General features: G+C 53.1%; 2 protein-coding genes across 9 annotated transcripts in view; one reads left to right on the forward strand and one right to left on the reverse strand.

The window, feature by feature from the left end:
• The window catches only part of RALGPS1 (Ral GEF with PH domain and SH3 binding motif 1), a 270,593-nt gene that overhangs the window by 141,234 nt on the left and 101,545 nt on the right, over nt 1–27,814 (forward strand). The window lies entirely within an intron of this gene.
• The window catches only part of ANGPTL2 (angiopoietin like 2), a 33,830-nt gene that overhangs the window by 3,340 nt on the left and 2,676 nt on the right, over nt 1–27,814 (reverse strand). Inside the window, exons 2-4 of the mRNA XM_004757281.3 lie at nt 16,815–17,722; nt 2,788–2,981; nt 763–1,033 (exon numbers count right to left, since the gene is read on the reverse strand). Of these exons, the coding sequence (XP_004757338.1) occupies nt 763–1,033; nt 2,788–2,981; nt 16,815–17,673 (1,324 nt within the window). The 5' untranslated portion in view covers nt 17,674–17,722. The remainder of the gene's footprint in view (nt 1–762; nt 1,034–2,787; nt 2,982–16,814; nt 17,723–27,814) is intronic.

The following is a 27,814-nucleotide window of genomic DNA, read 5'->3' on the forward strand; positions in this document are numbered from 1 at the left end:
GGCAGCGCCTCGCTGGCTTTGCCAGGTAGCCCAGAAGCCCTCGCGTCAGGAAACTGGGTGTGGGGCCTCAAGAGGCTTCACGGTGCGGGCGGCTGACATCTGGACTCAGAGTTGGACTCTCTCTGTGCCTCTCACAATGTTTTGTTTTTTATTTAATAAAAGCTTCTTAGTAAAGATGTGGCTTTGAGACATGTGACCCTGAATAAATTACTTCGGGTCTCCTACCTAGTTTCCTCTTAAAGCTCCCTACTGCCCACTTGGGTTGAGCCCTATTTGCCAAGTCCCAGACAAAGCTCTCGGGGTACATTCTCTCTGACCTTCCCACCACCCTGCACGGTACGTGTCATCCTGGTTTCCGGTTGTGGAACTGAGGCTCAGAGAGACTGAGCAGCGTTGTCTGAGGACACGGGGCTGGTAGGAGGCCGGGCCCGCGTTAGCTCCCAGGTGTGTGTTGTCGGGACCCCGGATGCCTCAGGCAGAGAAGTGAGGCAAGCGCTTGGCCCAGAGTGGCCTGCAGATGTGTCGTTTGTACACAGTTATGCCATCTGTACAAATGTGTACCTTTTTCCTTTTCCTTTCTGTGAAGGCCACTTTGACCCGACTTTCGTGAAGGGGACCTGTGGGCCGCGGGCAGAGGCATGGACCTTTAGGGAGTAGGAACGGGGTCGGGCCGCTGGGCCCTGGGACATCCTTGTTCCCAGGCCCCAAGTCAGAAGCTCTGGCTTGGCCGACCTCTCTGCCCTGCCCTGTGCTGGGTCCTACCTGTGTAGACATCGTGGTCTCTGTCCAGGGTGGTGAACTGCTTGCCGTTGTGCCAAGTGAAGGAGTCGCCAGCGTTGCCGTGGTAGCGCCCCAGCCGCAGCTTGTAATACTCGCTCTCCGGCTCCAGGCGGAAGCTGGCGTATTCCGCAAAGACTTTGCGGCCAGACCAGTCCTCCATGGTCACCAGCAGTTTGTAGTTGCCTTGGTTCGTCAGCCAGTAGATGTTCTCCAGGCCCAGCCAGTACTCGCCGTCAATGTTGCCAAACCCTTGCTGCGGAAAACGGAGGAGAGCGTTCGTGGGGAGCCTGTGGTGCCCTCAGCCGGCAGAGCCCCGCTTCTGGGTGCTCAGCGTGGGACAGAGGGGGCCAGCGGTGGGCAGAGCATAAGAACCCAGAGCCTGGGTTCAAACCCCCGCTTCTGTACTTGGCTGTGCCTTGATGAGTCGCTTTGCCTCTCTGAGCCTCACACACGCATCGTTCGAGACTGTTGGAAGAGTGCCTCCTGTGTGCCAGCCGTTGTGTGAACGCGGGACTCTGTGTCCCTGTCCCTACGGGGCTGTTGTAGGAACGCACGTAGCATGCTAAGCCGAGAGCCCAGCACACAGTAGGCAAGCTAGATGAGTTCCCTGGACAATCCTTACCTTCTCTGAGCGACAGCGTCCCTCTCTGGGAGTGTGCGGTGTGTGAGGGTCTCGTGGAAGCTCTCATGCCCCGGACGGGAACGGGCCGTGCAAGTGTGTGCTACATCCACCCAGGCCCCTTTCTAGGTCGAAAATTGGTGGTTTTGTTGCTGCTTTTACGTGTAGCTAAGGAGTCATCGGCCAGGTGGTGGCACTCAAAGTCTTAAAAATAGATGGGTTCATGAATGCTAATAGTAGCCGGTGTGGAGTGAGCAAGGACAGTGTGTTGGCTCTGTTCTTGGACCTTACGTAGGTTTACATAGGTCACTCGATTAGTCCTCATGCGACATAGCTGGGTACTACTACTATCCTCCCTAGAATGGGTGAACTGGGGTCCACAGAGGCCCAGGGTCATGGGGAGCCCGTGGCTGAGCCAGGATTTGAACCAGGAACCTAGTCTTAACAACTGTGCTCTGCTGCCTCAGAGAAAAACGATACGGGCAGGAGGAGAAAGGGCTGAAGGAGTGGGTCTTCGGGAACCTCTCAGGAAGCAGAGGAGAGAGAGAAGAAAGCGCAGACACGTGGGGCAGGAGGTAGGTTGGGAGCAGCCAGGACAGGAAGGGGCCACGCAAAGCCACATGTGGACGTCATGGCCAGGGTAGTTTGTAAGCTTTCGTGTCAGAGGCCTTGGCTCACGGCTCTGCCACCTTGTAGCTGTGCGGCCCCGAGCGAGTTATTTCCCCTTTTCACCTGTAACCTGGGTCCGTACTCGTGTCTCTGAGCTGGGCTTGGTGTGAAACTAAAGCGGGTAACGGACGGAGGACTTGTCGCGGTGCATGGTAGCATTTGGTGAACTAAGCTCTTGCCGTCCTTAGTACCGCCTCGGTGTGGAGGAGGGGGGCAGATTATGGCTGAGCCCCGCAGCCTTTCCTACTGCCAGGACAAGCGCTCAACGTCCTGGGAATTAGGGCCCGAGTATTCCTGCAGTTCCCTACAACAGGCCCTTGGGACCTGCACCTTCTGGGCTATGAGAACAGGTCTTCCCCTGGAAGCCCCAGCTGGGAGTTGGATGATCCTCGTACCCAGGCTGGGGTGAGGGGCCACCCCACACCAGTATTTTCCCACTTTGTCCACGGGCCTGGTGGGGTCTGCACACCTAGGTTGTATCTGGTAGCAGTGGCCAGCGGCAAGCAGGGAAGGGGCCGCAGCTCCCCACCATCCCTGGTGGCTTTGCAAAAATGACCCTGTCAGCGTCTTTCTCACCTCAGGTGTTTCTTGCGTGGGGCCACCAAGGCCCCGACGGGTCAGCGTGCCCCTGCCCTCCACGTGGCTCTCTCACTGGGTGTCAGGCTCTGGGGGTGGCCTGGTCACCGTGTGGGCAGCACAGACAGGCCCGGGGTCCTCACCTTGTAGGTCTCCCAGTTCCTGAAGAAGTTGACAGAGCCGTCCAGGCGCCTCTGGATGACAGTCCAGCCCCCAGGGTCGTGTCTCTGGTCGCACCACACCTGCATGAGGCGGTTGGTGTTCTCCGGCTTCACCAGGTAGATGGAGCTGGTGTCATGGCCGTCCTCCAGGGCCTGCAGGCAGTCTCTCCACGGGCCTGGGGACACAGGTGGGAGCACGTCACAGATCTCCCCGGGGCCTGGCCTTGGAGTACCACTCTTGCCTGCCCCTCCCCGCCGGCTGTACCCCCGGGCAGGCACAGCCTCCAGCAGGGCTCCGGCTGCGAGCCGCAGGCCTGCCGTGAGAGGGGACCGACTTTAGTTCTGTAAGTTTGAGAAATAATGTGATAGAGAGGCAAGAGTCCAGGGCAAGTGGTCAGGGTGCCTGGATTCCCAGCCCACTTTTAGCTCTGACTGCATCAGAGCGTGATCTGGGCAAGCTTTCTTACCTCTCCAGACTCTCCGTTTCCTCCGTTTCCCTGGCTTGTAGAAGGCACATCATATTTACCCCGCACTGGGCCATCAGGGTGGCTGAGTTCAGTTGTGTGGCATTCCTGGAGTGGTTTATCTTTGAAGCTGGTCCTGTTGTGCCAGGAGTGTGCCTTCCAGCATGCAGCAGAGGGATGCCAGTGTGGATCAGCTCCGCCCCAGGCCGGGCGAGAGGTCACTGCTCTCCTGGGTCCCGACGGCTGAGGCTGGCCCACACCACCGCTGCTCTGACTCCACGCTTGCCTTTCCAGCGACAGTGCTCGGGGACCGTTGTGGTCTCTGGTGATGAACTCCCACGGAGTCACAGTGCCCAAACAGGGTCCAGAATTCGGCCACGTAGCCAGAGGTTTCAGGATGTTTTGAGATTGAGACACTGGCCTCCACAAACAGCTTTTCTGAGGGGGACCAGCCCTATTCAGCCCGTCCGTATATTTTCCAAAGGAAGCTCATTTAGGGCCACAGGCTCAGAGCTCACACATTCTGAGGTCACTGTCATATATGCAGGTCCACGGACTTGAAGGACGATGTCTGGGAAGCCTCCTGGTCCATGGCTGTCTTCTGACACTAAGACCAGATGGGTTCTGTGATTTTGTGGGACTTCACTGAGCTTGGCAGCCGGGTCAGAAGGCACGGGTGCGGCTGGGAATCTGAGAGCCACTGTAAGCCTCTCCCCACCCCCACACCCCTTCTCCTAGTGCTTTCCTGGATGTCGGTCTCACCAGCAAGAAGGTTGAAACGGGAGTCTCCAAGGTCCAAAGAAGCTAGGTTCTTCCTTGTTGATCTCAGGAACCTTCAGAAGTTTTTCAGAACTACATATTTTTTTGAAAAAAATAATAAAATTGCCACAATTTGCCTCAGCCTCTCTTCAAAATAATCCTCAAACCAAACATGTTTAAGACCAAAAGTGCTAAGAAAGTTCCATCTTGTTCTATGAAGATATATGTATCTCCTATTTACTGAGCGCCAGCCCTGGCAGGTGCTGCGCTCGGTGGTGGAAGCCTAGGGCAGGTGGGGGCTGCTCTGATGTCCAGCAAGAGCGCGCTGACCTTCTCGCCAGCCTTATTTCAACTTGAATTCCTGTGCATTCCTGTCCTTTCTCTTCTGCGTGTTAGGGAGAGGCCTTAGTGGCAGATGTACTCAGCTTTTCCCATGCAGATCAAACTTCTCAGATTCCTTCCTGCTTGTAGTAGGGCTTGTTTTAGTCCATGTATGATGGTTAAATGAGAAAAGTTTGGGATTTGGGGGTTTTGCTAGACAGCTCAGGTGGGCTTCTCCTGGACCCTTGCACTGTGTGTGAGCATCACTGCCAGGAACCTCGTGGAAGGGCAGGAGTGGTCTTGATCACTCCTCTCTGCTCCCAGTACCTAATGAAGCACCCCGAGGAAAGGTCTGCGTAGGTGTTTGCCACAGACAGTTGACCCCAGGTACTCCTTCTTCCTTCTCCAGAGAGAGCTTCTCACCCATTTACCTGTTCACTAGCCCTCTTCACCCTCAAGGGATGGGGCAGGGCCCCCAGCACTAGCCTGGGAGATGGTGGTGCAAGCAGCGGCTTCCCTCTTTGCCTTGTGCTTCTTCTGTCCTGGGGAAGGGGAGCCGGACCTCCAGAAATAGCATTCAGGAAAGAGAAAAAACTTTTTCTTGTGTTCAGCCCCCAGCCCCAGGGACCAAGATGGAGAATAGGAGTCTGTCCCCGACAGCTGGAGCAGAGCACGCAGCAGGTGTGGGAGGGACCCGGCTCTTTCCCAAGTCCGAAGTGCAGGAGAGGCCGTTTGATGGGAATGCTGGTGACAGAAAGTCCGGCAGAGGCCTGTCAAACATCCCCCGCCCCCCAAAATGAGCAGCCAGCCCTCCTACTGCAGGGCTGCTGTGGGGCTTTGGTGGGGCTCTCAGAGGGACAGTGTGGCTTGGAAGGAGGCGCCGTGTTGGGACAGGCTTTGGAGGCCACTGGGGAAGTGGGGGGGGGTCCATCTCAGACGCCCAGCCTGAGCTGCTTTTGGCGATGCCATCAGTTGTTTCAGCTTTACTGTTGACATGTCTACAAAGAGCTTTTTTAAAGATAATATTTATTTATTTCAGAGATAGAGAAACAGCACGAGCTAGGGGTGGAGGGGCAGAGGGTGAGGGACAAACAGGCTCCCCACTGAGCTGAGAGCCTAATCAGGGCTCAGTCCCTGAGATCATGACCTGAGCCGAAGGCAAACGCTTAACCAGCTGAGCCCACTTAAGTGTCCCAAGGGGTCTTTTTAAAAGCAGGTGTTTTAGGGGCCCCTAGGCGGCTCAGTGGTTTAAGTGTCCAGCTCTTGTTTTTGGCTCAGGTCATGATCTCAGGGTCATGAGACTGAGCCCTGTGTCATGCTCCACACTTGGTGTGGAATCTGCTAGAGATTCTGTCCCCCTCCCTCTCCTTCCCCCTCTGGCCCTCTTCCTGCTCGTGCACGCTCTCTTTCCCGCTAATAAATAATCTTTAGGGGAAAAAAAAAAGCAAGTGTTTTAAAATGTGAGGTAGCTTGTAATCACCCATTTGACAGATGAAAAAGTAAAAGTATGGGGACATTAGGTGACAGCCCTGAGGTCATTTAGCTTATAGGAGACAGATCCAGTGTCCGAATCCAGGTGGTCTGGGTTTGGGGGGTCCAGAGCCCATAGTCTAAAGCTCTGTTCTTTTTCCCCAACCAGAGTGAACTCCAGGGTGGGGGACCAGGCCGACTTAATCTGTGTCCCTAGGACCATCTTTAATCTTTGCCAGTCAGCCGGGTTTAAAAAATAAAAATTTATACTTCTTTGTCAAGGTACAAATACCTTTCCAAAATCTTTATTGGTGATTTGTTTTTCTCCTTTACTTACCTTTTGGTGTCCTTTGCCCATTTTCAACTATTTTACTATCTTTTAGAATGTAGAATTTTTTTGGTTTGTTTTTTGTTTGTTTGGGCTTTTTTTAATCTTTAGGGCAAATCAGGCAGTTCTTTCCTTTAAGGCTTTTAGGGATGGCATCCTCTCTAGAATCATGGAGTAGGAATAAACTAGTAGGGAGGTATTTAGTATTTTCTCTCATTACAAAAAAAAAAAAAAAAAATGCTTTGTGTCCCCTGCGCTCTGCACTTGGTGTGATACTCAGGACCCATCAGCTTTTATTAGCAGCAGCCACAGTCCAGACAGTTTTCCCTTGGAAACCTTTGCAGAGCAGGACGCTAGCAAGCCTCTCTGCGCTGAAGCACGCCCTGTTCTTACACTGAAGGCCGCAGTGGCGAAGGTCAGAAAACTAAATGATGGACGAACATGCCTCAGACAGAATCTTTAGCCTGGAAAAGCTGGCAGTGGGAGAATGACCAAGGAGCAGAAAGTGCAGCAGCAAGACTGTCCCGGATCTGACTCAGAATGTCCTGCTTTGATGAGAAACCTGCAACCGAGGTAAATATGGGAGGCAGGAGCCCTTGGCTCAAACCTTGGTGGCCTCGTTGCCTCACCATATGTCCCTGGGAAGCTCCTCGAACCTCATTTTCTCCTCTGGTACCCAGGCGGGACGAGCCCACCTGTTCTGGGGACCACAGGAGCCCAAGAGCACCCAGGGTGAAGTCAGCTGGAGCAGCTGCCAGCACGGGTTCTCTCGTTCTTTCCTGTGCCGCATGGAAGCTGCTGGTTTTGACATTGTCCACTCCCCACCTACCCGCAGCCACGCACACACAAGCAAGTTACCGTATTTGCTTTTGAATTTGCAAGACTAAATGTACGATGATTTACTTAGTGGTAGATATTTTCCACAAAGCACATTTAAAAAGTTACTGCTCTAGTAACTTTTTACTAGAGAGACACCCCCGATAAACTGAAATGAAGAATGGAAATCTTTTTTGTCAATGAAACTGCATTTTCGGTGTTTCAGTGGGCAGGGCTCGCCCTTTGGAACGGTGCAAAGTGCCCTGCGGCAGTATTTCGCTTGGCTCCTCTTCTGAAAGGGCAGCGTGGCCCGGAGCACCAGGCCAACACTAACTCAGCAGCACCAAGGCTCCTAGTGGAGCAGCACCCAACCTCATCGCTATAAAGACCATATTTACATTCTGGGCAGAGCTGTAGCTAGAACGTTCCACGTGAGGGGAAATGCAATCGCATGGCTGAGCTGAGTCTGCGTGGTTCCTTAGAACACGGGGTGCAGAGAGCACAAAGGACTAGAGTCAGGAGGCCTCAAGAAGAAGGGGTATGGGCAATGGAAACACAAAGTATGCAGGTCTTGGGTCCCCAAACCCCAAGGTCAAACCTGGTGAGTGTTGGAGTGATCGGCTTTGGGTGCCTGAGTCCTTCCCTGCTTCCTTCCTCCTCTCTGGGGTTCTTGCACACAAGGAACATAGACTGCTAGGAAACCAGATGACTGATCCTGTGCTCAGTATTCCCAGTGAAGAGCCTTTCTGGGTCAGAGCCTGCAGCCAGGCCAGACCAATGTGTAACTGCCTCGTCCCAGTGTCCTCTCTGGGTCGGGGACAGACCAGCTCAGCCTGACCTGCCCACTCACGTCCTGTGGAGAAATGGGTTTACCAACTACATCCACTGTCCGTGTAGCCCTCACTCCCTGCCAGGGAAACGTGGCCCCGTGAATATCTGACCCAGCTGGTGAGCTGCACCCTGGAGGCCGGGAGCTAAGGGGTGAGTTAGACAGTGATGGCTCTTCTCCCTGGCTGCTCCCGAGGCATGCAGAGGGAGCAGGATCCTTCCTGGCCATCAGCTGGGACCAGACCATGTGGCAGGCCAGTAGTCTGACTGGCCTCTTTGACTCATAAGGCCACGTCTTGGAGCTTGACTACCTGAGGCTGTGCAGCGGCCCTGTGGCCCGTGGGAAATGTTCTAGGGATATTTTAGCTTGGACGTGGGCACTGGGGAGAGGCTTCTATGATAGCACCAAGACACACGGCTTTTTCGTGAGAATGGTGTGCTGTTTTCAGTTACTCTCGCTGATGATCTGTCTCCAGAAAGTCTTTTTGCCACTCCCTTAAACGTTTTTCTAACAGGAGAAATGACTAGTTGTTGAAACTGGATCTGCAATTTCCTATTCAAATTAATCCATCCAAGAGCCAGGGCACGTGGATTGCTTAGGTGTGAGCCCTGTCCTGGCCAGCATCGGGACTCGCTGGGTGTCCTGTGTGAGGGCAGGAGAGCAGACGCTCGGGGAGGGGCTTGGCGAGGAACGATTACGGGTGCTGCTTGAGCTTCGTTTATCCAGAAGGCTTGGGGAAATAATATTTTGGTTGTGAACATACTTATTCTAAGTCAGTCACCACTTTGCAGTGAAGCAGACTACAAAACAATAACCTAAACACAGGAACAGCTGATGTGTTCCCAAAGACATCTCAGTTCCCATAGAGCCCGAGAGCTGATGTCATGGTTCTCATTTCTGGTCCTTCTGGGGAAAGGGTCCAAACACTCATGCCTGCTGTTGAGACCGTTTTAGTCTGCAGATGATGGGCACAGTGCCTGGGGCCAGCGGGCTTTTCAGGAGTTTATGAAAGTGCTTGGGGCCTAAAAAAATTTATTGGCTCTAAAATACGAAAAGAAAACTGCATAATCAAAATTTATAAGGATGTAATTAAATTTCTACAAAGTGGAACATCTTGTCAACTTCATTAATTGTTAAATTAAGTCTTCATAAAAATGTTATTACTTTTGAAAACAATTTGTAGGTTAGATTTTTCTCACTTCCCAAGAATTCCTGAACATGCCTAATGTTTGCTGAGAAATCAGAGCCAGCTGTAAATTAATTGTGTTACTCTTGGCCACATAATTTCAAAAGCAAAATTTAAAGAAATCCTTTCAAAAATTTTACAGTAAAAGTTGTATTAGATGTGTGTATTTCAGTGGGTGTGATACTGCGATACAGTCTGAGAACTTCTGAGTAAGAGGGCCCGGAGCCCTCGAGGAGCTTCAAGGGCCCTGTTTCTCCCGGTTTGACATTAAGATAAGCAGATACTGCAGCCCTGCTTCCCACAGACACTTTCAAAAGCACCATGCCCACTCCTGGGTTTCCACCAGTAACTTTGGGGAGGAGGGGAAATACAGGCTTTAAAGCAATTTAAAAGAGAAATAGGTTGGCTCTGCAGGGGCTGTGGTAGACTCACTGTATGCAGAGATGGGACAGCTCCCTGTGGCTCCCGGGACTGGTGGGGGGGAAGCCCCGGGGCTCCCTGGGTTCAGTGGTCAGTGGCGCCTGAGGCTGCCTGCGGAAGGGAGGTCCCCGGACCTGGAGGTGGGGGGTGTAGCAGTGAGAATGAACAAGCCTCTCTCGGGCCAGAGACTGATGGTGTGGTTCTGCAAGCACATCACGGAAGAGCTCATCAGACCCACGATTTCCGTCCGCAGGTACTGGCCAGGTGGCAAGCCTGGGGTCTGCCAGCCTATGAACCTTTCTAAGAACTGCAGTCAGCTTGTGCTTACAGAACCTACGCTGGCCTTCATTGATCACCCTTTAGTTTTTCAAATGCTCACGAAGCCCTCTTCATAGTCTTTCCTATAATTTTACTGGGGCTTAAGCCAATTGATACATAGTTTCTAGGATCTTGTCCTTCCTTTTTCTGAAAAGAGAGTATTTGCCCAGCACCAAACCTGGTCTCATTGACTTCTGGATGATTGTGGGTAGAGGTTCTGAGAGCTTCTCTGCCTTACCCTCAGCCTGCTCATCTCCTCCTCCAGGAAGCCCTCCCCAACCCCAGAAAAGTTACTTAACTCTCCTTGGGGTTCCCATACTGCTCGATATAGTTATCTCTACTGGAGCGTAGTAAGAATGATGACTGCCACGTAGCTAGAGCCTTTGGCCTGTCAGATGCCTTACGTGCGCTTTCATTTCATCCTCACGAGGCCCCACAGCACTGAGCCCACTAAGTCCCAGAGAGACTGCATGGCTGGACAGGGGAGACTCTGGGCTTCGAGCTCCCATCTGCCTTCCAGGCCTGCTGTTCCCTGCCGCGCCGTCTGAGTCTGTTTCACCGTGCCAGCATTGCTCAAGGTTCTGTCTCGTCAGTCTCTGGGATCCTTCTGGGCAGGAAGCCTCAGGGGTGAGATCGTGTGTCCGTCCTGCCAGTCTCTGCTCTAGAATGAGTCACTTTGTGTCCCACATGCCTTCCCTCATCTCCGTCTCCTCACCGCTGGGAGCTGTGTGCCCTTCGTCATCTTCATTCTGTTCTTCCCAGTTCGAGAATCAGTGATGAGCCCATCTGGAAGCAGGGGCCCCACAGCAGGGGATTATCGGGATCCAAACCCAAACCCTGGGGAGTCTGGACGGTCTCATAGAAAATCGGCACGTTGTTTTCTTTTGAAGGTTCTGTTCTTTTTGAACGTTGCTCCAGACAGACCACCAAAGATACCTTCATTTCAACAATTAGGGGGTGTTTTTTGTTTTTAAAAACATTGCATTTGTCATTCAAATGAAAATCTTTTGCTTAACACAATTTTTCTGTATACACAGTAATTCTAACTTAAATTCTTGTATTAAAAATCTGTTCAAGGAAAATCACTTATTCGTTTGAAAAAAGGATTGTGAGACCAGTCCAGCTCCTGCGGCTGCATGGGCTCCTCCTGAGGCACAAAGCCAGGATCGTTAGGCTTCTTTTGAATGTGCCCTTCCCCAGTTCTCACAGGGGTGGCTCAAGTCGAGATGTGACTTCTGGAAGAAGCAAGTGCACTACCCATTGCACTCAACAAACTTAACCACCTTTGTCTCAGACACCGGGTTGTCTGATGCTAACGTCATTCTGCTTTATCGATTGTCCTTTTCTGGGGGAGCACCTCAGGGCTCTGATACGGTCTGCTACATAAATTCACCACAACAATCCATCTGGGTGGCTAGGGAGCCGGCTGCAGAGGCCTAAGCTCCAGGATTTTCCAGATTACTTTCAGTTTGCCAAGTGCCAAACTGTTGGGATTTCCAGGCCACAGTTGCCAGATCGCCGCTTTAAATAGGAACAAGTTAATCGTTTATCCCTTGGGACTGTGAAGAGCCTGAGCATTTATTTAGCTGAATGTCTTCCCTGGAAAATGCCCGAGGAATAGAGTGAGGCTTGCCATCACACTGAAAAAGCTCTCCGTGATCCATTCCCTGAGGTATCCGAGGAGAAAAGAGAAAGCAAAGCTAGAAGGAAGATGTCCCACCTTGAACTCGAGCGGCTTTTGTTTATGAAGAAACTAGCAAAGAATGCTCTTTGAAATGGCACTGGATTGCGTAGTTTGTAATGAATTTGAGCATCTTATTTTGTTCCACAGTAACATTTCAGACACAAGACAGCACAGTGCAGTGGAAACAGCACAGGCTCTGGAGGCAAGGGATCTGGGTTGGGTTTTCTGATAAAATATAGGAGGGAAAAACCATCTAGGAAAACACTCTTGTCCAAGGTGTCTGCACCTCCTTGGCCATAGGGCATCCGTCGGGGAGTAAGGGAGGTCTCTGTGTTTGCAGTGAAACAATGTGGTGGCCACCTGGTGTGGCCCCAAGGACAGATCGCATCTGCAGATTTTTGTACATTTAGAGTTAGCGTCTTTAAAGAAGTCCTGATTTACAGAACTTTAGATTTTGCTGGACATTGAAATGCTGAATACAAACACACCCAGAGAAGTTGTTGACATTTGAGACAAATTAAAAATCAGATATATCTGCAGCCTTAGTTGGGTCCATTTACTGAAGTTTGGTGCGTATTGTGTTTTCTGTGGGAGAGCTCAATTGTTTTAGGTACTCTGGGGTATGATGCTAACTCCGTTCTGCTGTATCTCTCTCTCTTTTTAAAGATCTTATTTATTTATGAGACAGAAAGAGATAGCGAGAGAGGAAACACAAGCAGTGGGAGTGGGAGAGGGAGAAGCAGGCTTCCTGCTGAGCAGGGAGCCTGATGTGGGGCTCTGTCCCAGGACACTGGGATCATGACCTGAGCCAAAGGCAGACATCTAACAACTGAGCTACCTAGACGTCCCATCTTTGTGTGTGTGTGTGTGTGTGTGTGATCTCAGGGTTGTGATGCAGTCTACTATGTAATTCACCACAACAACCCATTTGTGTGACTGGGGAGCCAGGGCAGCTGGTTGGTTTGGTTGGCTCCTCCCAGGCATGATAGTGATGGGTTTGCAGTGACAGTGTCTTACACTGTTAGCACTGTGAGAGTTCTAATGACAAATCTACCAGCTCTGTTCCCAGAGCTTTTTTACAAGGAGCTGCTTGGAACCTCGTACATGAAATAGTGATGGAGGGTCACGTCCAGACAGCTGGCACCTGAGGCCAAGTCAGGCATTTATAGAGTGATTTTCACACCAGTTCCCCTCCAGCCTTTCCATGGAAACGTGCAGTGTCTGGGAATGGTTAAGACAGACTTGGGTTTGAGCCCTGGCTGAGCCACTCACTAGCTGTGTAGTCTTGGCTGAGTTACTTAACCTCTCTGAACCTTGACATCCTGGAAGTTACCTGATTCTGGCTCTGCTACTGACAGGCTCTGGGGTGATAAGGCCCCTAATAAGCTCTTTTATGATTTTATGGTCCGTTCTTTATCCACTGAGAAACAAACTAAGCTGATTATGTTTTCAGGAGAGAAAACAGCTAGAATTGCCTACTCTTTTTGGTTTTTAAGGATTTGTTTCAGGCAGGGCCTTGCTGTGGCAGCTGGTCCTAATACTGCCTTTCCTCCTCTGATCACTCTCGAGGGTGGGTGCCATGAGGAGGGCTGGCCTGTGCACAGCTGTGCCTGTGCGGAGCCGAGGGACGGTGTCCCTGGCCTCCCAGATCATCTTGGGGGAAGGCCGGCACTGAGGCCCACCCTGTCCATTCCTGGGCCGTTTCATGACTTCTTCAGCCTTCCTCTTTAGCAGACCTGATTGACGCACATGTATGTGCGCGTGTGTGTGTGTGTATGTCAAGGGCACACGTGGAGAAGGAGGTCAAGGATGTGTGAATAAGTGGAGAGGAAAAGAGGAAGGGCAGGTGACAGCAGCTGTATCTCTGGGAGAATGGGCCACAGCCTGGGCCCTTTGGCCTTGGCCTCATCAAAGCATCATCCTAACTGAAATGCCCCAGGTCTGGCCAGACCCAAGAGAGGCAGGACGGAACCCAAGTCAGACACCAGGGAAGCCAGGAGCTGCCTGGACCTCCCTTCCTCAGGCTCTCGGCGGCCTGGGCCTGGCCTAGGGCCAGCCTGTTACTGTCTGGCTGGGAACAAGCTAGTGAGTGCAGCTCCAGATAAGCAGCCATGGCTCCCTCAGTCCCGTGGAGAAGGGTGTGCTGTGGGCTGAGTGGCCCAGATGAAGAGGGAAAGAGGTTCTGGGATGAAAGATTTAGAAATCGCCAACTCATGCACACAGAGGTGTTTCTGGCCGAGTGATGTCCTTGGGAACAAAGGATCTTGTGGGTAAGTGCACAGAAGAAGGTTTTGTCTTCCAGGCCCAGAACCTGCCTGCGAGCTCTCAGAACAGGCCTGATAAGGCTCCCTGCCTATTGGCTGAGAGAGGCCGTTTGCCTTTTCCTCTCAGTATAGTCCCAAGCCCAGGAAAGGACCGGGCCCTCCCTGCCCATTCAGCTTGCGAGGCCAGGTCTGGCTGGTAACACCTTGGGTAGGGGCTCAGTGGGGACATGGGTCATAGGAAATGAACAATCACTACCAACATTTGGAAGAACTTTGCTTAAAAAAAAGAAAAGGAAAAATTATAGTGCATTTGTCATTTCTATAGAAGGAAGGTCACTGCCGCTGCCTCCCATGTCGGGTGCTTCCTGAAGCGGGACAGAAAGTGGGTTGGGTGCGTGCAGGCCCCTGGGATGCCCACTGCCCACGCTGGACTATGACCGTGAGGAAGCGGCATCAAACCATTGATGGTGCCAAGACTAGGGCCGTGACCCGGGGACTTTGCACAGACTCTTCTCCTTCGGGGACGCGCTAGTAACCCTGCTTTCCAACTCCTTGGTCTGTCCGGTAAACTCTTACAAATCATTCAAGATGCAATACAGGAGTCCCATCTCTGTCCAGCTTCTCCCCTCTTGTCCAGGCAGACTCAGTCACGTGTGCCACCTCCATGTCCCACAGCCCATCATTCGCTGCTGTGCAGGGTCCTCAGCACACTGGGATGTCACCACAGTGACTGCACAGCTCATGATTTCCACTGCATTCCTGCTTTCAGGTACTCTGTTATGCAGGTCCCATCAGTTCTTACAACATTCTGGAAATTCTGGCCTTGATGACTGCTCCGTCAAGGAAATCCTTCGTTACATCTGATGTGCCGATTTGGGGGGATAGAACCCGTAGGCACTGTGTAGGTCCTTGTGCATTCACGCATCTGCTACCTCCCCCAGACCGAGTTCCTGAGGTCAGGATCAGAGCTTTCACCGGCTCCCCCCAGCCTGGCTCCATGACCAGCACAGAGCAGGTGCGCTGCCCCACATGACATAATATCACATGCCTGATTGCACTGCGTTTCCACAACAACCCTGCGGTATTGTAACTCCTGTCCCCATTTTACAGAGGGAAAAATGGTGGCTCAGGGGAGCAAAGTAACTTCCTCACAAGCAAACCACTACTAAGAGGTGGGTGCAAACCTCGGTCTTTCGTTCTTTTGAAGATTTTATTTATATGACAGAGAGAGAACAAGCATGGGGAGCAGCAGGCAGAAGGAGAGGGAGAAGCAGGGTTCCCACTGAGCATGGAGCCTGATGTGGGGCTTGATCCCAGGACCCTGGGATCATGACCTGAGCCGAAGGCAGACGCTCAACTGACTGAATCACCCAGGCGCCCCAAGCTAGGTCTTTCTTCTTACACTATTATTACCCTTTCAGCTCAGTCCAAGCTCAGGGATGTCCTGAAATCATTGACTCAGAATCCAGAGATGCTAAAGCGAGAGGAGGTCTGTTGGGTAGCCACTGAGGTCTGCCAGACACTAGGAGTATGACTTCCAGTGGAGTCTTCATTTGGTCCCCAAGGGCACGTCTTACCCTCTGGGCGTTCTGTCAAGACATATTAGCGTACTCTGCCCTGTCTTTTGGAGCTTCTGATTTAAAACAGACATATGTACAGATGAGGCAGTCATCTGCTGTAGAATGCCAGCACTAAAAAGGGACTGTTTATTTATTTCAGTCTTCTTGCTTTAAGATAAACCAAAACGGAAGGAAACTGAGAGCTACCATGTACTGAGACTTTCCATGGGCCCAGCGCCACTCCAGACACTTTTCTTTTTCTTTCTTTCTTTTTTTTTTTTTTTTGCAGTATTTCCTCTCATCTTTGGGTGGGCATTATTTTAATCTATCCCCAGTTGTCAGATTGAAACAGGAAACAGAGGCTCTGCAAGGTGACTTGCCTGATATCCCAGAGCTAATCGGTAGGGGAATCAGAATTTGAATCCGGGTCAGTCCGTTCAAAGCATGTGTTCTCAACCCGCGACGCAGCAGAGGGCCTTCCTGTGGGCTGTGAGGTGCTGGAGGCGGGTGCTCCCCGCCGCAGACCTGCCAACAGTGTTGCCCTCTTCTTTGCACGGGCCACCCCCTTTCTGGAATTAGCAAGAAGCTGCTCTTCACAGTACTGTGGTTATTTTCAGAAGTGTGAAATAAGTGTAAATCAGGGTGTTTTCAGTAAAAATATCTCCCCACTTACACAACAAAGTGGTACCAAAATCACTGACTTGGAGCAGATATGTGGTTAGTTCCTGCAAAGATCAGTCCAGTTCTCGCCTGACAGCCCATCTGGAAGGCCCACAGGGGCCTGGATGAAGGAGTGGCTGAGCTTCAAGAGGTTGGGCTCATGCTCCCTGTAGAGCCCTAGAGCACAGAGGAGTCAGCCCTAGAAGCCCTACATTCAAATCCAGCCCTAGAAGGCCTAAGGATCCTGAGCCTGTGAGCAAGTTGCTCTTCTTTTCCATTAACCTTCCACAAGGAGTGCCCAGTGCTAGTACTCTGGTCAAGCTTCAGAACATGCCAGCAACCCTTATCCTCCCCCATAATGATACGTGAGAATTACCACATTTAAAGATGAAGCGTGTATTTAGGAGTTTATGGAATTGTCACTGAAAAGTCGAGACAGCGGCAGACTCTAGCTTCGGAAGGTACTCCTTCCCACCCCCGGCCCCTACAATGTGTTTGTCCTACTTGTGCCATGATAACACTTTCCTTTCCTTTGGCTTCTTGTTTCTTTGGTGAGTATTTACCGATTGCCAGATCTGTGCCAGGCGCGGTACAAGAGCCCCACCTTGCAGGAGAGACATCCTGTTTGCCAGCACAGGGCATCTCAGCAGAGCCCAGAAAACTACAGGCCTGGGGCTTGTTCCCATCCGAAGCCAGAGAACATTTGTTCTCTTCTGAGACTCTCCCCGTTTCCTGGTTCTACTTTGGAGCACCCCTCACCCTAGCGGCTACCGGGCCTGGGCCCAAGGGATCGCTGAGGGGATTGCGCAAGTCTGTTGGCCCGGCTTCAGCTCGCCGTGGCTTTTCCCCCACTTGTGTTCTCAGCTGAGGGAAGCCTGGTGCCTGGCTCTGAGGCCCCCGATGGAGCGGGCTCCCTCCCAGGGGAACTTACCAGATGGCTTGTCTGTGGAAGACGGGAGGCTGGTGAGGGTGGGCATCGTGGGCAGCGGGGGAGGCAGCACCTTCAGGTTCTGATCACTCTGGATCTCGTTGGTGGAGATCTGATTGATGATGCGGTTGTAGGGGGGCGGCTGGTAGACCCGGGGCGGGGTGGCCGGGGGTGGCTGGGGCATGGGCCTGGCCGCCGGCACCCGCTGGCAGTGCTCCTCGAGCTGCGCGATGATCTCGGACTGGTTGTGGGCCAGCGTGGCCAGGTGCTGGTACTTGTGCTCCAGGTCCTTGTACTTGCTGGCCAGCTGCAGCATGTCGGCCGTCTGGTTGAGGATCCGGTTCTCCAGCTGGGAGAGCTCCAGCGCGTTGTCCCGCTTGCGGATGATCTCGTGCAGCAGCTGCATGTAGAGCTGCGTGACCCGCGAGTTCATGTTGCGGCTCTCCTTGCGCAGCAGCTTCACCTCGCTCACGATGCCGCCGTCCACCTCCACCAGCTGCTGCAGCGTCTCGATCTGCCGCTTCTGCTTGAGCAGCTCGCTGTTGAGCAGCTCCAGCTCCTGCTTGTGCACCCGGTTCTCCAGGAGCACCTCGGGCTCCTTGGAGTTGACGCAGATGGCGCCCGTGACCCGCTGCTGGGGCACGATGAAGGTGTAGGTGCACTTGTCCGAAGACTCGCCGGCCCGCTTGTACCTGTTCAGGTAAATGAACTCACCGGGTGAGCCCTCCTCGGCACCCTCGAAGCCTTCCTTCCGGCCTGCAGCGGCGCCCTCGAAGCCTTCCTTCCGGCCAGCAGCGGCGCCCACGGCAGCCAGCCACCCCAGCCACCCCAGCCACCAGTACGTCACGCACGGCGGCCTCATGGTCCTTGCGAAATGGTGGTTCCTCTTGGCGAACAGAGCCTAGGAAAGCCTGAAAGTAAACAGGAGGGAGATTCAGTAACACTGTTGTCACTGCCAGTGGCCTGTGCCACGAATGAGCTCAGCCTTCTTGCCAGGCAGATCTCTCCAAAGACGCAGCTTCAGGAGGGAGCCCTTCCGGAAGCTGCAGGAGGAGACAGGCAGGCCTCAGCAGAGGTAGAGAGGAAACGGGAGGGGACCGGGGCATCGGAAGGCAGGAGGCCACAGCCCTGGCACTCCTGGAGCCAGCCCCGAAGCCCAGCCACCTCGCGATCTCCTGGCCCAAGCCTGAGAGCCACGGGAGGGCAGCTCAAAGCCGGGGCTGGGAGGCAGAGGAAGGCTTGTCTGGTCTCCTTTCTCCGCCTCCTTTCTCTGCCCTCCCTCCCACCCCGTTTGACACGTTCGTAACCCCCAGGCTTTCCCGGTGTGGCACCGGTCACAGGTGTGCATAGGGGTTCTGTGTGATCCTCCGCTACTGGACTCCGCACTCTATGAGGGCTGGCGCTGTGGCTGATTCCATCCTGTGTCCCTAGGATGCTGCACTAAGCAGGCTTTTAGCAAATATTTGTTAAATGCTCGAATCACAGGGTACGGCATGGAATGTGTTCAGTTGGTAGCGGACAGTGTCAGTGGGAGGATGCGTCCAGCTACATGGCTTTGGTCTGTGTGTTAGAGACAAGCTAAAGAGCCCAGACAGGAACAAACAACCGAGCTCTTGTAAATCCAAACATTTGCAGGAGCCAGTGACTGCAAGGCTCTGCCGTCACAGCGTGATTATAGCCGGCGGAAGCGGAAAACAGACACGTGTCTCTGGAGTTGTTTCAGTTCTGCTCTTGGACCATTTGTTCCTTCACCAGATAGCCATCCAGCATATGTGGTGTGCCAGGCAGCATGCCGGCTGCTGGACAAATGGCTGCAAACAGCCCAGAGCCAGCCCTGCCCTCACGGGCCTCATGCTCCACAGCCCTGAAGAGCCACAGAGCAGCAGTAACATGTGCTGCAAAAGGGTAGAGCAAGGAACTGACCTAATCGGACGATTCGAGAAAGCTTCCCTGAGAAAGTGACCTTTACAGTGACCCCTTGAGGGATGAGCAGGAGTTGGCCGGGCCAAGAGGGAGGGGATGGACGTGCACAGATCCCTCCTCTCGCCTACTCAAGGACACTGCTCAGGCATTTCTCCCCCATCTCTCCTGCATGATCACATTTTTCCTATAATCATGCTGTTACTTCTCTCAAAGAAAATCAATCCTCTCTTGATCTAACATCCCCCTCTCCAGCTACTGTTCCATTTTTCTGCTCCCCATTTTAGCAAAACCCCCCGGAAGGGTTGTCTGTACTCAGTTTCCAGAAAGTGCCTCTCTTCCTGTTCTCTCTTGAGCCTACTCCCATCAGGCCGGGCCCCTCCCCTCCTCCAAGTACTCTGGACAGGGTCACCGGTGGCCTCACTTGCCAGGCCAAATGGCTTATTCTTGGTCTTCATTAGTACTTGCCTTTCCACACGGGGTGATGTGGTCAGTCACTCCCTTCTTAGACTTCCTTTCCTGAAGATCACCCTTTCCTCCTTTCTCACTGGCTGCCCTTTCTGTCTCCTTTGCTGGTTCTTCCTCCTGTTCCTGTCCTGGGGGACCCAGAGCTCAGTCCTCAGACCTCTTGTTTATGTCGGTGATCTCATCCGGTCTTGTGACTTTCAGGCTCTGCTAACTCCCACATCTATTTCTCCAGCCCAGACCTCCCCCTTTGACTCCAGACACATACATCCAACTGCCCCTTTGACATTTCCACTGGGCCATCCACTAGGCATCTCAGACTTAACCTACTTAACCTGTCTGGAAGTGAACTGGTGTCCCCACACCTCCATCCAAATATGCTCAGCCTGGGTTCTCCTACATTAGTAAATGGCAACTTGGCAACTTGGCTCTTCCAGTTGCAACCTTGAAGTCACCCTTGATTCCTCTTTTTTTCATATCCTGCATCTAGTTCACCACCAAATTGTAATAGCAATATCCTGGGCATATTCTCGGAATCCTGCTGCTGCTCCCTGGTACAACCCACGTTCGCCTCTTACCTGAACCTGGCTGTCTGCTGTTGGACCTGCTCCTGCCCTCGGTCCTCAGCCCAGCAGCCAGAGTGTCCCTTTTTAAAAAGTCTGATCCTCCCCAGCAGCCAGAGTGACCCTTTTTAAAAAGTCTGATCCTCTACTTGGAATCCTCTGGGAGCCCCTCATTGCGGAGAAAAAGCTTAGAAGGCATTTCTGGCTCTCCCGGATCTGCCCCCCTCCCTCTCTGGCCTCCTCTCTGATGCCCCTCGGCCCCCTGCTCCTGCGCCCGCAGCCACCACAGCCTCCCGGGCGGTCCTTTTGCTCGCCACCACACACGCTTCTGACTCCGGGCCTTTGTTCGCTCTCCACTGTCCAGAGCACTCTTACCCCTTGCCTCACCACCCTCTCCCTCACCTCTTTAAGGTCTCTCCTGAGATACCACCTACCCAGTGAGGCCCACCCTGATTATCTAAAATTGTGACCTTCCCACATTGTCAGCATGTAGACCTTTTCCCCACCCCGTGAATGGAACCGCTGCGAGGGCAGGGGGTGGTCCGTGCTATCTGCAGTGCCAAGCACGTGGCCTGGACTGGGCAGGCAGGCACTCAGTCAGTGTTTCCGGCCTGAGTGAAAAGGCATGCCTGCCCACTGCTGCTGCGCAGATGAGAGGGCTGTGGAGTGTCAGGGCCAGGGGACCCCTGTGCAGGTGATTGCTGGAGGGGTCCAGAGGTACAGGAGGAGGTCATTTCTTTCCTTTCTTTCTTTCTTTCTTTCAAAGATTTTATTTATTTATTTGAGAGACAGAGACAGAAACAGAGCATGAGCAGGGGGAGGGCAGAGGGAGAAGCAGACTCCCCTCCAGGCAGGGAGCCTGATACAGGGCTCAATGCCAGGACCTGAGATCATGACCTGAGCCAAAGGCAGACGCTTAACCGATTGAGCCACCCAGGCGCCCCAGAGGCCATTCCTTAGGCTTTTCGGTAACATCGATAGAATCTATTTACCAAGTCCCTGCTGTGTACCTGCCCCTTCCCAAAACATTTGCAAGCATTTTCTACTTTGATTTATCCTCACAAGGTAGATACTGTTAAGATTCGCTTGTCATTTCCATTTTACAGATGAGGGAACTGAGACCCAAAGAGGCTAAGTGAATTGCCTGAGATCACACAGCTGGGAGGTAGCAGAACTAGGGATAATGGGAGGGGTCAGGAAAGCTTCCCTTGTCTGATCTCACGTATTCCAGCCTTCGAACTCTTACTGACTACACAGAAATGTACTTAATCTGGTCTTCAGTCCAAAAAAAAGGATTAGCAAGATCGCCTTCTGACTATATGTTAATTTACCCAGGCACCCGTGGGGCTTCTCTGGTGAGCAGCCTACAGGTTCGCTGGCCGGCTGTCCCACAACAGCCCCTGGGCTCCCGGAGCCACTCACAATTGTTTTCTGCTGGAAGGAGGTGGCCTAACTATGGTTCCATGGCCCCTCAGCCTTTGGGGCTACACAGAGAAAGGTGTTCGGCAGCCTTTGATGGGGGCTGGGCTCCGAGGTAGGGCTACAGTGACGTTAGTGGAAACCAGGCTGAGTTTGTGAGTGTTTGCCTGGTTTCCAAAGTGCTCTGGCAGTTCCTGTGCCAGCCCCTGGCCACGCCTGGCCCAGAACAATGGGGAGGAGCAGTGCTGCAGGCTAGGGTGGGCAGGCCCGTGCCTTCCCCACCACCGCTCACCTGAGAGTGGTGGTGACAAACACCTCACTATGCTCCGGGCGCTGGGTGCCAGTGCTGATGCTGGTGCGGGCTTCTGCCTCGGCCGAGAAACTGCCAGAGGCCCAGGGAGTCAACCTGGCTCCAGAAAAGGGTTGGCTTCCAGACCTTCCCAGGCCTCAAGACCTGGCAGGGTAGCACTCTTTATCATTGAGTCCTGTCCCCTCCCACACTTCCTGAGCAAAGCCTCTGCCCTTGTGATCCTGAAGGCTGAGCCTCTTCTGTGAAACGGGGCGACCCAACCCACCTCACACACTACTTAGGGACATAGAAATGCTTCCCAAACTAGAGATGGTAATAACACGATAGCGGCCTGAGGGCGGACTACAAAGTCAGGTTCCGGGAGGAGCACTGACCACGCCCCCTGGTGGGAGAGACCACAGTCAAGGCTCCTCCCATTTCTCAGAGGCGGGACTTGTGCCTGTGCAGCTCAGCAGGGGAGCTGTGAGCTGGAGGTGTGTCTGGCCTCATCATCCAGCCTAAAGCTGCCCTCTGGTCAGCCTGGGTCTGGCTCCCCTGCTCTCCCTGTATTTTACACGGTGCCGGGGAAGAGAGGGAAGCAGGAGGCAGGCAGACGCAGTGCAGGGCTGTGCTGTCTTGAAAGAGCATTTCTCGTGATTGTTCGATTGAAAAGAGCACCAATCTTGATCATTAACACTCGTACAGGTTTTCAGGTTCCCAAGGCCCTGCATGTGCATCATCTCATTCAGTCATCCCAACAGTCAGAGCTAGTTAGCCGCGCTGTGCCGTTTTGAGGGTGAGGAAATTGCCTCTCCGGAGGGTGTCTGGTATCTCGCTCAAGATGGCGTTGCTAATGGTGCCACCAGTTGTGAGGCTCACGATTCTGGGTCTTCCTGCTACTTTTCCACGGGGTCTGGGCTTGGCAGGAGTGACTTGGGGCCAGGTGGGTTACAGAAGGAAGGAAAGGAACAGGATCCCGTGCTGGGTGCCTGACACATACTGTCACAGGTGGTCTCGCCAGGTGGTTGTCCCCCACTTCTACTTTGTGAATGGGGTCGCTGAATCCCAGACAGGCTAAGTGACTTGCCGGGAGCGTGGAGCAGATAAGAGCTGGAGCTGACGCAGCCGAGAGCTCCGATCAGCCTCACGCCAAGGGCTGTACTCTGCACTGGCCTTGGCTTTAGAGTCATTTGTTTTCCTTAAAGATTCTAACCCCCCCCCCTTCAGTTTTCTGCTACTTTGGCAGTTCTTAATGGGCAGTAATGAGTTTGTTTACTTTTGCTTTCTCGATATTTATTCAACTAATTACACCCCAAGAGAAATAACCCTCCCCAGCATTCCAGCCATCTTAGGCCTGGAGAAGAACTCCATTGCAATCAAAGCAGTGCTCCTCAATTTCTTCCTCTGACCAACAAAGAAAAGCAACTCCAACTGTTTTCCTTGGCTTCAAAATGAAAATAAAACGATTCTTGAAATTGCTTTTCCACATTGTATTGTGAGGAGTTTCCATTATGTGCGGGTTTCCCTCCCTACAAGTGGAGCTGGTGTGATCAAGCCACGTGACAGCACCTGCATATGGGGAGGCGGCCTCCCCTGGGCTTGGGTCCCACCCAGCCTCTGGTGTGCAGCCCTGAGCGTCCCTGCTTGGCCTGGTGCAGTGAGGCCACACACCGTGTGTCCACGTCCTACTCACGGCACCACAACCCAGGTATGGGGCCACTTTGTGGGAAGAATTGTTTTTATAAGATGGAGCTTTGTATCATGACCTGCAGCAGAAGCTGGTACCGCCAGGGGTTAGGAATGACAGAAATTCAAACACTCAGGAGGATAACTACAGTCAGTTGTCACTGTGACTCAGACAATTTATAAACATGATCATATTTATTCCAACAACTTCAGGAGGGAAGCCCCGTTACTTCAGGGCTGCCATGCATGGTGGCCCAAGTTGTGCACTATGCAACTCTAGGGAGCACAACTCAACATTCAACAATCTTTATAGTTTGGAATATTTATATTACAGCCATTTTCTAATACCCACAAAGATGCTTTTAAGACTAACAGCAGGGCTGACAACTCCCCCATTTGCAGGTGAGGAAACTATTGAGATTCTAAGACCATGAGTCATTTTGCCCACAGTCACCAAATTACTAAGTAGTGGAGCCAGTAACAGAACCCTAAAATATACCGTGCTGAATATATGGAAAGAAAAGTGCTGGAGTGACAGGACACTCAAAAGAAATTGCTCCCTGACCCCCGCAGGCCAGGGGAGAACAGAAGAGCTCCTGGGATCCTCAGGAGAGCTGACCCCAGGAAAACCTCTGGATTCAAGCCAGCTCTCACAGTGTCACCTAGTCTAGAGTCCCATGTGAGGGGCTCTCAGAACCCGCCGCTGCCTCTGTTGCCAGCCCTGCCCCATCGTCCTATTATCATAGAAGGCTGAGGAGGAGCCCAGACCAGAGGCCGTGCAGGAGGCCTGGGAAGTGGGCCCCCGCCAAGGCAGTGTAGGCCTCTGGAGCTGCCATCTGCCCCTGAGTGTGCCTGGCTGGCCCCTGGCGTCTGGCTTTGGGGAAGCTAGCAACTCGACCTCTCCTTGAATAAGTCTGTTGGACCTGAGCACAGGTCATGATTGTTAAGGCAACATCAGGACCAAGAAGAAAAAAATCAAAACTTCAAAGTTGACAGCTTTTCCTACTAAGGCTGTTGGGGATGTATAGTGTACCAGTGGGGTGGTACCCAAACCAACTGGTGATCCAGGATGTGGGAGGGATCCAGATCAAGAAAAATCCCAGAAGAGGCCCCAGAGGGCCCAACTGACCATATAACCAAAAGCATAGATAACAACAGTCCTCGTTTGTTTGTGGTAAACTCACCGCGTGCCTGGTGTGCCCTTTCTCACTGGCACTTCCAGCCCCACGCATAAGGTTGCCCCCTGCTGAGGCCCGTTATCTTATGTAATTATGAATAGCACCCCCTCTTCCTTCCCGATTGGGTACCAAATTGTATGGTCCCTTTACACCAAGGAGAAGAGAAATGTTATCTGCATTTTGCGGGAGAGTAAACCCAGGTCCAGAGAGGTCAGGTCCCTTGTCTGAGGTCCCTTGAAATAAATGTCAGGATGGGATTCTGCTGTCAACTGCAGTCCCCATGCCCTTACTTCCTCCGAGATTGTCTCTCTAGCCAGCACGAACAAACAACAGGTGCTTGTCTGTGGGCTTCACGGCAAGGATGCAGATTGCTTCTTAGTTGCTGTTGACTGAATCAGTAGAAATGGCTTTCAGGTCAGTACAAGGGGGAGTTTTGTTGGATGTTAGAAACAGCTTCTTGATTATCCAAGTGGCAAGACCCCAAAATGGGCATCTAGGATGAGCAGTGGTGTCCTCACCTTAGAAAACCCGAAGGAACTGTGCCTCGCTTGTCCTGGGTGATTCACCGCTAGCCTGGGGGCCAGGGAGGGAACAGCCGCATCTCCAACTGCCATCCCTTTCCAGCCTAGGATCCTGTGATTCATTCCCCACCAGAAGGCCATGTGGGCACCCAAGGAGTCTGGAGCCAGTTCCCAGACCCTGCCAGCTCAGCTCTCATAAGACCTTCAAATGAGCCATTTATTTGTTCGTCTATCCAGCCTCCCGTCCCCTAGCCTTCCCCTCCAGCCAGTGATCGTGCGCTGCGACAGCCCCCGTCCGGCCCTGTCACGGGTGGTGGGAACAGAGGCAGGAGCCAGATAGGCAGGCAGTGTCGGATCCGACCCATTTGCCAGGGAGAATAGCAGTGTGGGGGTTGAATCTGCCTGATGCCCTGGGTTCTCGCCTCTGGGGAGCAGATGGCTCCAGGGAGGGCTGACTGAGTTCGTGGACGAGGTGGGTTGTGGTCATACTGTGAGATCATAGGGCAAGGCGGGATGTGGTTAGGCAGTGGGGAGCTAGTTGCCTTTGCCAGGGGGACAAGGATGCTGCTGTTACTTTTTCACGGTGCGCTATTTGGGAACCATTTTGAGATTCCCCCAAAGCCTGCGCACTGAGCCCTCTGTGCCAGGAGCCCCAGCCAACAGAGCCGAGGAGGGGAGAGTCTGCAGAAGCCATGTCAGAGCCCGGCTTCTGAGTTGGCTGCTGCGTTTCCGGCCATGCCTGGTGTGCTCTGGAGCCTGGGAACTGGGCGAGCCTCAGATGAGAGGGAGAAGCCAGGGACGGGGCAGACAGTGCTGCCCCACGGTGGCTTCCTAGGGACTGTGGGCCTGGCCTGGAACTGCTTTTCTAGGCCAGACCAAGCGGTTGGCACCTAAGGCCACCTCAGCCTGTTGGCATGGGCTCATCCCTTGAGCACCGGGACAAGCACATTCTGTGCCTACCTCTCAGATCCCAGTAACCCTGTGAAGTTGGGCCTATGATTATTTTCATCTCACAGAAGAGGAGACAGAGGGAAAGGATGAAGTCACTTGCCCAGGGACACACGGCTACCAAGTGGTGAGGCCAGGCCTGGAACCAAGTTTGTCTACCCCAGAGCCAGGTTTCTTACCCACACAGTCCTAACTGGCCCCCCTGCCTTTGGGCCCTCGCTCCCCTGCCCTCCAGGGTGCAGGTGGCTCCAGGCCCGTCCTTCTAAGGTTCCAACTGGTCGTGTTGGTGTCCTGCTTTAGGAACAGGGCCTCTGTGCTCACGCTCAGGCTCCCTGCCACTCTGCACATGCTCTTCTTTTTGCCCCAGCGCCTTCCCCCGTGTCTTGCCTGAGGCACACGTCTGTCTCCCTCTCTCACTTGACCTCCCAGATCCACTTCCCTGTGAAGCCACCGTCCACAGTGAGGCCCCCTTCCTCCTCTGCCCCCAGGAGCAGCCGTGGCTGCTTCCTGCACCCATCACAGCACCCCATCTGGTTGTGCACCTCAGACGTGAGCTGCTTAAAGTGGGGTCAGGGTTGTTTCCCCTCCAAATACCCAACAGCCAGGATGGCACTTAGATTCCCAGATAGGACTTCAAGGATTCCATTCATTGCATGTATTTCCCGAGCATTTCCCCTGTCCCGGCCACGTTCTGGGGCTGGAGGCAGAGCAGGAACAGAGTAGGTCCCTGCTCTCAAGGGGCCCAGGGTGGTTGGCGGGACAGAGAGCAGAGGGGATGGTGATCAGTTTCTTGGCAGGGCAGCTCCAGCTGGGGTGAGGATTGGGGTGGGCACAAGGTGGGAGTAGAGGCACCCCAAAGGGGCCTAGGCTCGACAACACAGAGGGGAACTGTGTGGCACCATGGGACCAAGAGGCTTGTTTGTCAGGGTCTGAGGCTTGCTTGCTTGCTTCATTCATTCATCCATTCATTCATTCCGCACATCCATTCTCTGCCCAGCCCCGAGTCGTGGAGGTCCTGCAGTGACTAAGAGATACCAGCTTTCCCTCATGGAGGTTGGACTGGGGCCGCCTCAGGCAGGATTTCGGTCTTTCCTGGAACTGAACTGTTCCTCAGGTGCTTCTGAGAGAGAAGGACAGACTTCCTTCTGGGATCCCCCCACCCTTTACAGAGAGAGAGAGAAGCAGAGGGAGATAGAATTCCAAGCAGTTACGACGCCAGTGCAGAGCCTACTCTGGGCTCCATCCCATGACCCTGAGATCATGACCTGAGCTGAAACTAAGAGTCACACGCCCAACTTAGCCACCCAGGCTCTCCCTTTCTGGGCTCTTCTTAGGGATCTTGTGCCTGCCTTTCTGGAGGACTAGGCAGCAGGAGGAGGCTGAGGCTCTGGGGCTGCTGGCCCCAAGACAGGCCGGTTGGTTTCGCCGAAGAACAGACGGAACACAATAGCTCGATTGTGAGAGGTCTGACTCCCCCCACCCAACATGTGAACATTTCTGTGATCAGGATGTGTCTTACAATTGATGGACACGTGTAACAGAACATTGTAACGTTTTAACTGCCGCCCCCCCACCCCAGGCTGTCGTTAAATCCGTCATATGGTTTACAGTCAATATTAGGGAATATGGTTTTTTACAGAAACTACTCTTGGCATGAGTTTCTGATGTGACCTATCTATCACCACAAACTCCCAGTTGCCAGTGGCTGAATAACCCTTCTATTTGGGGTATTTTATATAAATTCACAGAGAAGAATGCTATTCAATGAATTGATTCATTCTTAAGATTTCCCCAGTGTGTCTATCCAGGATGGCAGTGGGCTGGGGTAGGAGGAGTCCAGATCTGGGTTTGAATCCTCGCTTTTTGGTCCACTGGTGGAGGAACGTTGGCAGAGGTGCTACAACCTCTGAGCCTCAGTTTCCTCCTCTGTAAAATGGGGACAGCACCACTCATTTGGTGCCCTGTGCCCCCTCGTCGCAGGTCTCTTACTGTTATACGTCTGTGTGATTGCTAG

Source organism: Mustela putorius, unplaced genomic scaffold, assembly GCF_011764305.1.
Source record: "Mustela putorius furo isolate JIRA1106 unplaced genomic scaffold, ASM1176430v1.1 tig00000596_pilon_pilon_pilon, whole genome shotgun sequence".
Taxonomy (NCBI): domain Eukaryota; kingdom Metazoa; phylum Chordata; class Mammalia; order Carnivora; family Mustelidae; genus Mustela; species Mustela putorius.